This window comes from Nannospalax galili, unplaced genomic scaffold (genome assembly GCF_000622305.1).
Source record: "Nannospalax galili isolate Female #2095 unplaced genomic scaffold, S.galili_v1.0 scaffold585, whole genome shotgun sequence".
In the NCBI taxonomy this organism is placed as follows: domain Eukaryota; kingdom Metazoa; phylum Chordata; class Mammalia; order Rodentia; family Spalacidae; genus Nannospalax; species Nannospalax galili.
Window position 1 is genome coordinate 454,421 of NW_008354016.1, and position 13,273 is coordinate 467,693.

The following is a 13,273-nucleotide window of genomic DNA, read 5'->3' on the forward strand; positions in this document are numbered from 1 at the left end:
CTCTGAAGGGCTGGTTTTGTGGACATGAATTCCTTTAGCCTATTTATGTCATGGAAGATTTTTCTTTCCCCTTCCAGTGTAATAGACATTTTGCTGGGTGTAGTAGTCTGTGTTGGTATCTGTGGTCATTTAAAACTTGGAATACTTTGGTCTAGGCTCTTCTGGCTTTCATAGCTTGCACTGAAATGTCCACTGTAATCCTAATGGGTTTTCCTTATATGTGACTTGTTGTTTCTCTTTTGCAGCTTTCAGAATTGTCTCTTTGTTTTGTACGTGTAGTGTTTTTACTATGATGTGCCGTGGAGAGTTTCTGTTCTGGTCCTGTCTGTTTGGTGTTCTGTATGCTTCTTGTATTTGTATGGGCATGTCTTTCTTTAATTTTGGGAAATTTTCTTCCACGATTCTGTTGAAGATCTGGTCCATGCCATTGTCTTGGGATTCTTCTTCTTCCTATATGCCTTTGATTTGTAAGTTTGGTCTTTTTATAGTGTCACACAATTCCTGCATATTCCATTCTTGAGATTTCTTAAATTTTTCATACTCTTTGCTTGAGTGGTCTAATTCGTACTCTTTATCTTCCAGTCTTGATACTTTGTTTTCCATTTTATTCATCCTGTTGGTGAGGCTTTTTCCCGTCATTTCTAATTGGCTTACTGAATGTTTCAATTCCTTCTTCTTTTCAGCCTGAGTATTCTTCAATATTTCTAACTCTTTTCTGAATTCATTCAGAAGTTTATCCCTATCTTCCTTCAGCTCTTTGATTTGTTTGTGTGTTCTTTTAAATCACTGAGTTCTTTTATCATGTTTATAATTGCTCTTTGGAGTTCCATGTCCTGCATTATCTCTAGGGGGTTCTCATTGTACTCCTCTAGATGACTATTGGTATTTGGTGGGGATATGTTATTTTGGTTTTTCATGTTATTATTTTTTCTGTGTTATTTTGACATGTGCATTTGTTTTATAGTTTCTGATTCTTGTGTGAGACTCAAGGCTTCAAGTTTAGATCTGCTTCTTTTTTTGAACTTTATGTGCCTTTGTGGTTTACTTTTTGGGCTTTAAAAGCTGGTTCTCTCTTTTGATTTTTATATTGGAGTGTCTGGATTGCTTTTATCTTCAGGAGTTCCCATGGACACCCAATTCAGGTGAGGATCAGATGTTTTCAGGCTTTCTCCTAAGGTCTGGATCCCTCCAGGAACAATTTTGGCCTCAGGAATTTGGGTATTGGACTGGCCTGGGAGCCTGACCCTGGAAAAATGCTGGTCTAGGGTAGCTGGTGGCCTTGCCACCCAGAGATGCAAATGCAGATGGGGCGGGAAGAGGCCCCAAGGACTCCTGTTGACTGCACTGAGGATCTGGGTTGGTCTGGATGCAAAGGATAAGGAAGAGGAAAGGTCAGACCCAGTGTCCCAGAAAGAGGCTGGAGGGTGGTACAGGCCCAGGGAAGCAAAGGGAGGTGAAGACGGGGTGAGGCCCAGAATCAGTGCTCCTGGGGCCCAGAGAAGGCACTAGGTTGGTGTGCATGAAAAGGATCAGGGGGCAGTATTGGTTCCCCAGGTGTCAGGGGCCCAAGACCAGGAATTGGGCAGGGCCCAAACTCTGAGTAGAGAATGGTCGTGGAGATGGGAGGGTGAATGAGTCTGGGGGAGTCAAGGCCCGGAGGGTGTGATGGTCTTACCCCGGAAAGAGGCCTGCTGGTAGGAGAGAGCCCTGGGGTGGTTCTCCATGATACTTTTTTAATGAGGCTGCCAAGGTCTAGAATGGTTGAAGGGTTATCAAGTACTAAATTGAGTTTCACCTTATATTATAGCTATAGATAATCTTCTGTTTCAGTGCTTAGCAGTTGTCTCTTACTGTGTTCTTTGCAGTATTTAATTAATACATGCTTAATATTAAAAATAACTCACTCTGCTTCTAAAGTCTTAGAATTAACGTAGTACCTTAAGTTTCCAATAATGAATATATCTCTTTTAAAATAGCAAATCTTGTTTTGTTTTGTCTGCTTATATATAAAATGAAGCTGATGTTAATATATATTTGTCAGAACCTGAAATTTTTATGTATTGGTGAGTATCCTGAAGTGGTACCTTTGTATATAGGCCTGTTCATTTTTCTATAACCAGGGAAAGTGGTAGCTGGGAAGAGTCTACTGTATGTACACATGCATTTACTGATGATAAGTGTATGTAGAGAACATATTTTCACAGTTTTGTAGTCTATAGCATGAAACAGTACTCATGAGTTTCTTCATCAGTTACCTGCATAGCATGCCAGTCTTGGCCACGCTGCTATGAATAGGTGGACAGAGTTTGCTGTAGCTTGCATGTAGAGTGCCTGCCTGTTTTGCTTTCATTTTCGAGTCTTTTAACATTAGTAAATGCTTATGATTACATATGAAACATAAATATGTAATTGTAATAGAACATACTTAAAGTAATGATTCATAATTACATGAAATTGTATGCCTTTTCATCATAGAACCCATGGGGGAATTTTGTTTCCACAGTATTGACTGTATATGTAGGTTGTATTTGTGTTTGTGCATGCACAGGCACAGGCACAGGCACACATGTGTCTCATTAAAAATGAAATGTTGTGGACTTCTGATGTAAATCCTGTAAATGTGAATATGAACATTAATGACCTTTTACCCTGTTGTCCTCACACACAAGTACAAATAAATGGCTCAGTCGTTCCACAAATTTTAAGTACGTTGTTCCATGCCTTATTTCTGTAGAATCATGCAGCTATAAATCTTTGTAAATAATTTTGTGCTTGTTACCATTAAGAGTGTTTATGTTCACTTTGACCCATTCTCCTTTCTCTTCTCACACTTGTTACACACACACACACACACACACACACACACACACACACACAAACATGAGACTCTATCTCTTGCATATCCATTTTACTAATCATCAGGTTCTTGCTTCAATATACAGTTCATTCTTTAACTCCATTTATTTGTTAAATGCAGAGCAATTGAGGTGATGGAGACAGAATTACTAAATATGGAATCTGCTCCTGAAGCCAACAAGAAAAATGAGGGCACAGCCTCACTGGCCTCAACTTGCTTTCCTTCCATTTTACATTGGTCAAGTTTATCCCATACCTTCATTTTATTCTAACTCTGTGCCTAAAATATAATCAACACTCAACCTCAGGAATTCTCAGGAACTTAGATATTTTGTGCTTTGCGGCCTGTTGGCTTGTCGTCATTTCAAGTTTCTCTTTCTTTTTCTTTACTATTCTCCATGTTTATCTCTCCTCTTTTCCGATTCTTTACTCTGAAAGCCAGTCCCCCCCCCCCACAGTCTTCTTATTTAGTACCTTTACTTGTCAGTTGCAGCCTTTGGTGGTTTGAATTTGATCCTCCAAAGTTCGTGTGTTAGAAACTTATCCCCAAAGCAGAAGAGTCATGAAGGCAGAGACCTCATGAATGAATTAATGCCTTTATCTGTGTAGTGGATCAGTTCCATTCATCTGTTCTCTTACCCCACCTTCCTTTTCCCCCTTTCTCCATCTCTTCTCACACTCTTGCCCTTGTGCCATGGGATGACAGTAGGAAGGCCTTTTCCAGACAGAATTCCTGATCTTGGGCTTCCAGGCTTGAAGAATTGAAGCCAAATGCATTTTGTCTTGTATCAGTTATGCAGTCTAAGACACAGCCACTCTAGCCTTTGCTAAATATCCATCTAAGTGAATTGATCAAACTTTTTCATACAGTATTTTCTTCTTTGATCCAGTCATTTTATTGCCCCAGGCTGCCTTCCTTTCCTTCCTCTTCTTTACTTCACCTGCATGAACGTTGGGTTCTGTAACTTCAAGATGTTCCCTGGAACCAAATGGACTCTGGCTAGCATGACTTCTTTTGGGTACTGTGAGGGAAACAACTGGGCAGCAATGATGGTGCAGTGTGACTTGTTCTTGTTAGGGAGTCCTTGCCTTATGGAAAATGTGGGTCCCACCATATGATAGCACTGGCAGATTAGAAGAGACAGGCAGAACGAATTAGACACATTTGATTTCACCTTGCCCATTTTCCTTGGGGGTTGATATCATCAACCACTCCTTAGGGCCATGGAAGTGAACCCACACTTACTACCCTTTAAAACTGTTCTCATTGATGAAGATGGAAAAAAAAAAACCTTTGTGTCTGCAAAGACTGAGCAGATTGTGAATTTTTGTTAAAAGCCATAAAGTCACTATTTTAATATCTACTGTAAGCTTTTACCCTGAAAAAGGTGCAATAATTTGGATATTTTAACTTTTTCCGGTCAGAATTCTATTTTGCTCTATTCTTCCTAGATGTAAAATTAATTTCAAGGCATACCTATTTTATACCCAGTGACCCATGTACAAGGCCATACTATCTACAGAGCAAAAGACTAGGTTGAGCTAATTATTTACCAGGTAGTCTGTTTCCTCAGGGAGAGAGGTGAAATACAGCTCTACATTTGTCTGTTTACAAATTCTAAGGCTGGATATGCTTTGGAATTTACATTTCTTAAAATTAAAAAGTAATGTGGAACACATACTGTATAGTAGATGCTTCTCTTGGTAGGCAAGGTGCTGAAATTACTTTTAATATGGTGGAAATGAATATCCGTAGTTAACGGGGAAAAGTAAGGAATTACCCTGAAGTCAGGCTGGGTGTTTAGGTGTTTAGCTTTAGCAATTGTGACTAACAGAATATGGACTTGTTTAAAATATGAATAAACAGTAAATAAGAAGGAATTAAATATATTAATTAATTTTGAGTTATATTTCCGAAAGGAAGATTTCTTTGTGATAGTGTGAGAAAAGTTGGGTTTTCTCTGGGTTTGGACATTTGAATGAGACTTTATTTTACTCAATCCCAAGTTTTGGGCAGCTGATAAGTAAATATATGGCAGATGAGCTGCGTATGTGAGGATGAGGGTAAAGCATGAGATGTCAGTCTGAATATAGGTGTGAACTTAGTTTTTTGTGAGTGACAGTCAGTAGTCTGTTCTGATTGTTACAAATACAGATAGATGAGATGTGGCTTGTTATTATGGGGAGGACCTTAGATAATAAAGGTTGTGTGAATAGTAAAAAAGATGGGAAAAGATGTGTTTGGAATGGATTATGGTTGTATGTGTTTCTTTGGGGGGGTCTCTTAGTAAGTGGGTGTATCCAGTGTGTTTATAGAGGTAGTGATTTGTCTGCCTGCTAAAGGAAGAGTGGACCCTGACCTGTTGAATTTAGAAAATGCTAAGAAAGAAGCCAGTTAAAGGGCTACAGGGAGACCCTGTCTCAGAAAGATCCCCCCCCCCCAAATTCTAACTCTTGATGGCTAGAATAGTGATCCCTTTGGCTGAAAGCTGGAATTTTGGAAGAGAAGCTGGAAAGGCTGGGATAAACCCATTAATAGTTTGGCATATTGGTTGGTCTACCTTCTTCACCTATCTATAATTGATAATGTTGCTATGGACATGTATGTGTTCCTAAATAAAATGGATGTTCTGTTTTTTATTACTTTAGTACATGGTCTTTAAGAACAGCATAACAAGAAACACAAAATCCTGTAAGACTTGATTATTTAGTGCACCATTTCCAACCTGCTTTTATATAAGACTTATGTAAATTTCATTAAAAGAGGAAAAACTGTAGCTTTAATTCCCCTTTGCACCTTTCATTATGTATTAGCAATTAACTCTCATTCTTTCAGGTTGATGAATTTGAACTTGATCAGTTATTTGATAGTAATTATAAGCACAGAGTGATTATTATTGCTGAAATAACATTCTTATTTCATCTCTTTTTGTATTTCTGTATGAGTACATGCGTTTGACTGTGGACTGTGACTTGCTGTTCAGATTTCTGACACCGAGGTCAAACCATCCTAGGTTTCTTAAATAGAGAGTGCAGAACAAAACCCTCCCCTGTTTTAAACCATCAAGACATGCCTTCTGGCAGCTAGGGGAAGGAAAGAGGGGCCTCAATCTCCTCTCCTGTTGTAGGCTTGAAAGTTCTGAGTGCTGTTAATTGGCAGTTTCCTTTGCTTTTTTCTCTAACCTTTGACAGGCTATCCTTTCTCCTAGGTTGTAGCCACCCTCTTACAGGAAGGGAATTCTCTGCTGCTAGCTTTCAGCAGTCTGATAGATGTGCATAGTCTGTGGGCTAGCTTTGCCCTACTGGCTCTTTGAGCTTCAGTAAGGCATTGAGAGAGAAAGCTGTCACAGCATAGGATCACACACCGTGAGATTTATACACAGAGTTGCACCCCACCCCATCCCTGGTTGCTGCAAGTCCAGTATGAAGCTACTGGCAAGGTTGGTTTCTTTTGAGGCTTCTTGGCTTGCCTGTAAGTGACTTACTTCTTCATGTGTCTTCCCTGTGGCCCTGTAGTGTCTAGTTAACTTCCTTCTAAGAATGTAAGCCATATTGGACTAGGTCCATCCAATGAAATGATTTTAAATTAATACCTCCTTTAAAGACCTTCTATCTAAATACAGTTAGGAGCTAGAATTTTAGCATATAAATCTGTATGTATGTCACAATTTGATCCATAACCACAAGAAAAATTAGACATTTAAGAAGCTTGAAAAATCAATGTGGGAGGGCTGGGACTGTTGCTTAGTGGTAAGAGCACTTGCCTAGCATGCTTGAGGCTCTAGTTCAATTCTCAGTATTGCCAAAAAGAAAAAACAGAAAAAGAAGGAAGCCATTGAGTTTGGGAGATAGATCAGTGGTTAAAATGCTTGTTGTGCAAGCCTGAGGACCTGAGTTCTGACCCCTGTACCTACACCCACTTAAAAGCTGGGAATACAGAGCAGTGGCATGTGCCTGGATGAATATCACACATGCACGCACACACACACACACACACACACACACACACACACTGAATACCAGGAATAAATGGCAAAAAGAAGAAAATAAACACTGATTTTTAGGTAGATATGATGAAAGTTTGTGTGTGTGCAGCATGCTTTAATTTGCACAACATGTGTTCACGTTATCTCTTCACTCCCAGCAAAACAGGGATGTTCAGACAGAGCATCCAAACCCAGAGAAGTTTTCTGACTTGCCTATAAGTATCTGACATCAGTTTGAACCCAGACCTTTATACTTTGTAGTGTTCTTACCATCTGCCCATGAAGGGAAGGGGAGAGAGAAACTCCTGTAGGTAAATCTCGTGGTCTACAGGTGATTGGGTTAGTGTGCTCTGGAGACATTAGGGATTGGAGATATTTTTTTGGCAACCAGTATGTTCTTCTTAACTTTAACAGTTGCAGTGCAGAAAAGAAACACACAATCAGAAAGTAGTAGCACTTTGAAAATAATGACAAAAAAAACCACATTCTTGAGAAGTCCTTATTTATTATGAAACATTTCTTTTTTAAAAATATTTTCTATATGGGGGCTGGAGAGATGGCTCAGTGGTTAAGAGCACTGACTGCTTTTGCAGAGAACCTGGGTTCAATTCCCATCACCCACATGGTGGCTATGAACCATCCTTAACTCCAGTTCCAGGGGAATTCAATGCCCTCTTTTGACCTCCATGGCATTGAACAACATGGGTGCACTCATATACATGCAGGCAATATACTCATACACATAAAATAAAAATAATAAATAAAATATTAAAAAAATAAAATATTAAAAATATCTATATTTTATTTGTTATTTTATGTTATGTATATGAGTATTATGCTTCTATGTATGTAAGCGCACCTGTGTCATGCAATGCCTGCAGAGGTCTGAAGAGGGCATTGGATCCCCTAGAACTGGAGTTAGGACAGTTGTTAGCCACCATATGGGTGTTGGGAGTCAAACCCGGATCTTCTGCAAAAGCAGTCAGTGCTCTTAACCACTGAGCCACCTCTCCATCCCCTATTATGAAACATTTCAAGCATTAAAAGTAGAAAGGTTGATAAGTGAATTCCCAATTCCTTTGTTCTTACCACTTAGGTTCAGCAGTTATAGAGGTTTTACAATAGTTGCTTCATCTGTCCCCACCTTCCTCTTAAAGCAAATTTGACATAAATTACTCCTACCACTTAAGTTTTGCAGCTCTGAAATACAGAAGGTTTCTTACCTACCCTGAATGTGCATCGGAGCTTCCTGATTGTTTCCAAAGTGTCATTTGCAATTGGTTTATGTAGATGAGACTGCAATGAGGGCATTTGTTCACCTCATGAAGCTGGGCTTCATAGTACGCCTTTTCTGCTCTTGTCTGTTGTGCTGAAGGACACATGATTTTCAGGTTTCTACTGAGGACAATGCAATAAGTTTAATTCTTTTGTTGTGTATTTGGTACGGATTTTAATTTGGATGGAGTCTATAACAAGTCTTTTTTTTTAATACAAATTCAGGGCATGGTCTTCAAGAATCACCCCAATTTTTTTTTAATCTATGTGATAATCACCATATTTATAAAAGGGATGAAACTTGTCAAGAAAAATATAAGCAAGTGTACATGTAATTGACCAAAACGTTTATGTGCACCTGTTCAAGTTGGGTAAGTTTAGGGTCTTTGACCCTCGCCTTTTCCTTAACATGGACTTAAGACAGTTCTATCCACATGGAACATTGCTTTATGAAGTTATTTTCCCATCACAACTCACAAATACAAAGCTGATATGACAAGTTGATAAACACTTGCATTTGTCAAATGTTATTTTTACAGTCAGCAGGAGTGCTGCTAATGTGAGTTCGCAAAGATTCTGAATGCAGCTGCCTGACAGCTTTTAAAATATGATAGTCTTGTATTTTGCTAACATTTTGTTTCTCTCAATAGGTATAAATGACCAAGGATTGTACAGAGTTGTGGGGGTGAGTTCAAAGGTCCAGAGACTTCTGAGTATGTTGATGGGTATGCCTCTTTAATCATTTTTCCTTGCATTAATTGTTTATGCTCATTGACTTCACAGCTTAATATTTCATACTTACATAGTATGCTTAGGAATACATTCTTTTCTTGTACTGCTTAGAGAGATGAGTTTTTTTCCTGAGCAGAGGCAATTACTCAGAAAAGAGTATTAGTATTTGCATCAGCTTAGATTATCTATTTCCACTTTACTTACTAAGCAACAAAGGAAAACATTACAACTTGCCTATCAGAGCAGAGTGGTATCAGGCCTCTATGATTTGCATGACTTCCAAATTGCCTGTCCAGAGTCTTGACAGTACATTTGGTTAGACAAGACTGCTGGGACGTGCTCATTTTTATAGAGCTTCCAAAACTATCATTTACAGGGAGGGCCTGAGTCTCAGGATTCATTGGTATGCACAGTGGCTTGTTTGTAGTTTGCACCAGGCTCCTTTCCAGAACCATGTATGCTTCATCTGTGCTGATAACACAGTGTTCCTTGGCATTGCACACTAGAGGAAGCCAGAAAGTGAATTCATTTCATCACCCCAGACATTCTGTGAATGACAAAGCGCTTTTGCATTACATGCTGCTGTCAGTTCAGTGCCACCTATAAGATGCTCCACTTCCCCCGTGCCCTAGAGCAGGCTGCCCCTTGAGGACTGATCAGAACCCAGGAGCCCAGAAGGCCTGGCTATCAAACCACTTTGTCATTTTGACCTTGCTACATGCTAATTTATTTGATACCTTCCTTTAATTAGTCAATATTAACAATTCCTTCAGGTATGCTGGGAATTCATTTAAACCAGCCTGCACCATAAACCCGCTCACTTTCAGAAAGCATAAACTAAGATGAACAGAATCAACTGACAAGTTACAGATAATGCTGATTGTTTGGCTGTGTTTGAATTAAGGATTTCATAAGCAAACGTCTTTTTTTTTTTTTTTTTTTAAAGCTATGAACCACAGGAAAAATTGCCCACCATCACTTGGGAATCTTGTTAGAACACAGTTACTTTCGTGAGCTGTTTTCCTTTTCTGCCTTTCTGGTTTAACTTGGGTATGCAGTTCTAGCAGGCATACCTTCCTCTTTACCATTAGTGGACTCCAAATCAAATAATCAGGTTGCCAGTGGTGCAGCAACAGCAGGAAGCGTTTAATGGGATGACAGCATCTGCTTTTACTTAATTTTAAAATTAGAAACACTTATTTCATTTCTGATGTGTTATTATAATGATTATGACTGGAAGATTTTGTTGGTATCAGATTTAGGCCAAAAGAATCCTTGCCTTATTTTGATGACTTTCCTGTTCATATTCAAGGAAATTTGAACAAGGGTATTTCTGTGGTCACTCCAAAATGTTAAGCTGTCTTGAAATTTGTTCTTAATCTCACAAAATCCTATAGGCACAGCATTGCAAACTCATGGTAGTTTTGTATGCTCATGGCAAAAATCCCAAGACAGCTCTTGACTTACAAGATTTTAAATAGCTAAGTCCTGAAAAAATCATGACCTAGAGTGGCCTGAGGGGATAGTTCAGTGGGTAAAGTGCTTGCTGTGCAAGCATGAAGACCTGAGTTCAGATCCCTAGCAGTTATATAAAAACTGGGGGAACACAGGGCGTGGTGGTGCACACCTTTATTCCTAGTACTTGGGAGGCAGAGGCAGGCAGCTCTGTGAGTTCAAGACCAGCCTGGTCTACATAATGAGTTCCAGGCCAAACAAACAAACACCCAGGAATGGTGGTATGTACTTGTTACCCTGGTGCTGGAGAAGTCAGAGATGAAGGATCCTGGGGCTTGCTGGCTAGCCCATCTAGCCAAAACAGTGAGCTCCAGGTTCCATGAGAGACCTTGTTGTTGTTGTTGTTGTTAAATATTTTATTTGTTATTTTTATTTTATATGCATGAATGTATTGCCTGCACGTATGTGAGTCACCCGTGTCATGCAGTGCCGTGGAGGTCAGAAGAAGGCTTCTGATTCCCCTGGAACTGGAGCTAAGGATGGTTCGTAGCCACCATGTGGATACTGGGAATCGAACCTGGGTCCTCTGCAAGAGCAGTCAGTGCTCTTTAACCGCTGAGCCATCTCTCCAGTCATGTTGTTGTTGTTTATAATAAAAAGAATAATAAAGGAAGACATTGAGCATTACTAACCTCTGGCCTCCATACATGTATGAATGGACAAGTACATGTGCCTGCCCACGCACACAAACACACACACACACACACACTCACACTCACACTCACACTCATGGCCTAGAGAGCTGTCTTTATTTTCTGTATCAGAGCAGAGAAGTCCAGACACAAGTGTGTCACAACTTCATTCAATCGCTGGCAAGGGACATGCTGTATTTTCAGTAATATTCTATAAATAGAGGAAGTTAGAGAATTGGCATGAAAGACACTTGTTATTTGCTCATTAAATAATTCATTTTAGAGGGCTGTACATTGTAGTTTGTTTGTATTAATGGATAACTCATAATATGACTCTAAGATTGTCTATCAAAACTAGATTTGCACTAGCATTAATACCTTTTTTGCTAATTTGTTACTAATATAAAACCTTAGTTCTTGACAAAATAGATGTTTTCAATTTCTGATCAATTTACTATTTCCTTAAGATTTCTTTTCATCCTGATTAAGCATTCAAAATGAAATAATTTAATACTATTTTTAAAAAAGTTTTAGAATTTAAGTAATCATGTATACACAGTCCAACAGCTGTTCTAATTTTCTCTTCATATAAAGGTGTAATATGAGCCTGCCAAATGGTTAACTTGCTTTTTAAAACCAATCAGTGTCTTCTGCTATTCTTGAAAGTAATATATTCACATCAAATTTGAAAATTTTCTTTTTTTTTTAACTTTTACAAAAACCTTATTGAGAATTTCATACATGCATATAAGATGTTTTGATCAAATCCATGCTCATTCCCTCCACTCCAACATTCCCCCCTCTGAAGAGGTAACTGTAAAATATTTTAAGGATTAGGTACAAGCTCCCAAACACTTTTGACATTTTGACATTTTTTGCCTTTGGAACAGAGTGCGTTGTTAACAAGCCCAAGGACATTTTGACTTTTATCCAGAAAGTGGCTACATTTCTTTGGGGTCTTTTTACCTTAACTGCCTAGCCAATTCCTACCTCCTATTCTTATCACATTTTATTGGAAATGCAATTTCCTTTATAAAAATGAAAATAATTTAATTTTAAGTGTCTTGGGAAAAAATTCCAAGCATTTTGTGTGTTTCCTTGAATCTGTTTAGTTCTTGAGACCTGTTTACTTAAGATTAAAAAACAAAAAAGACTCATCTTTCCTTAAAATGTTTTACGTTCTCCATTTAAAATGTTTTAGTGCTTGTCCTAGTTACTTTCTGTTGCTGAGATAAAACACTCTGACCAAAATCAACTTGGGGAGGAGAGGGTTTATTTCAACTTATAACTACTAGGTCATAGTCCAATATTGAAGGAAGTCAGGCAGGAACCTGGAGGCAGGAACTGAAGCAGAGACCATGGAGGAACACTGCTTGCTGATTGGCTTGTTTCCCCTGGCTTGCTCAGTTGCTTTTCTTATGCAGCCCCCCCCCGCCCCCCGTGCCCTGTCCTGCATCAGTTAGCAATTAAGAAAATGCCTCCTAGACATGGCCACGGGCTGACTGATAGAGGAAGTTCCTCTACTGAGGTTACTTTTTGCAGGTGTTTCTGTTTCTGGCAAGTCGACAAAAACTAATCAGAATATATATTTTTAAATACACAAATGGAAATTTGTGGTAATTCGTAAAACATGAGCAGATACTTCACTTCTTGCATATTCTCCTCACTTTTTCCCTTTCTGGGGTGTTTTTCAGGTGTAAGATTAAAATGTCAGGCCCTCTCCCCCCAGCCTCTTCCTCATCCCCCCTTCCCAGTTGTTCTCTTTGCAGCATTCCTCCTCTCTCTCCTGCCAACAGGAAATGACAGCTGACCGTAGCAATTTCTTGGACCATGTACTCCTTAGGTCAGGTGAAGGAGAAGGCTGCGGCTTTCCTTCTGGGGTTGAGGGTTGTTTGCATCTTCCTTGTCCCTTGCCCTGGGAACAGCAGGTGGTGTCTGCTGAGTTGCCAGCTTTCCCTGAGCTTTACCACTGGACCAGGACCAGGCCTTTGAAGTTCCCAATGGAGAGATTGCTTTCCTTTGTGTAGAAGCCATTTTCCTTTCCTGCCCCTTGGCCATCTTTAGGTCAGAGCACACACAATCTGGTAGAAAGGGGTTCTTCTTTTTTCTTTTTAAAAAAATAATAAAATCATGTAGCTAGCTGATGAGGAAAGCAGTGAGAAATTCCAGAGGAAGTGTCCTGGGGAATTCTCCAGGATGAGAATGTAAAGACAAGTTAAAATAGTTAGGGGTGGCTAGAACTGGTGTGATTTGGAATTTCCCATTAGTCTTTCTTCT

General features: G+C 39.3%; 1 protein-coding gene across 2 annotated transcripts in view; it reads left to right on the plus strand.

The window, feature by feature from the left end:
- Arhgap10 (Rho GTPase activating protein 10) overlaps positions 1 to 13,273 on the plus strand; it is a 415,566-nt gene that overhangs the window by 242,444 nt on the left and 159,849 nt on the right. The window contains exon 14 of one of the 2 annotated variants that reach the window (XM_008851102.3): positions 8,768 to 8,842. The exons of the other annotated variant lie outside the window; for it this stretch is intronic. Coding sequence (XP_008849324.1) covers positions 8,768 to 8,842 — 75 coding nt within the window. The remainder of the gene's footprint in view (positions 1 to 8,767; positions 8,843 to 13,273) is intronic. 2 annotated transcript variants of the gene reach the window in all.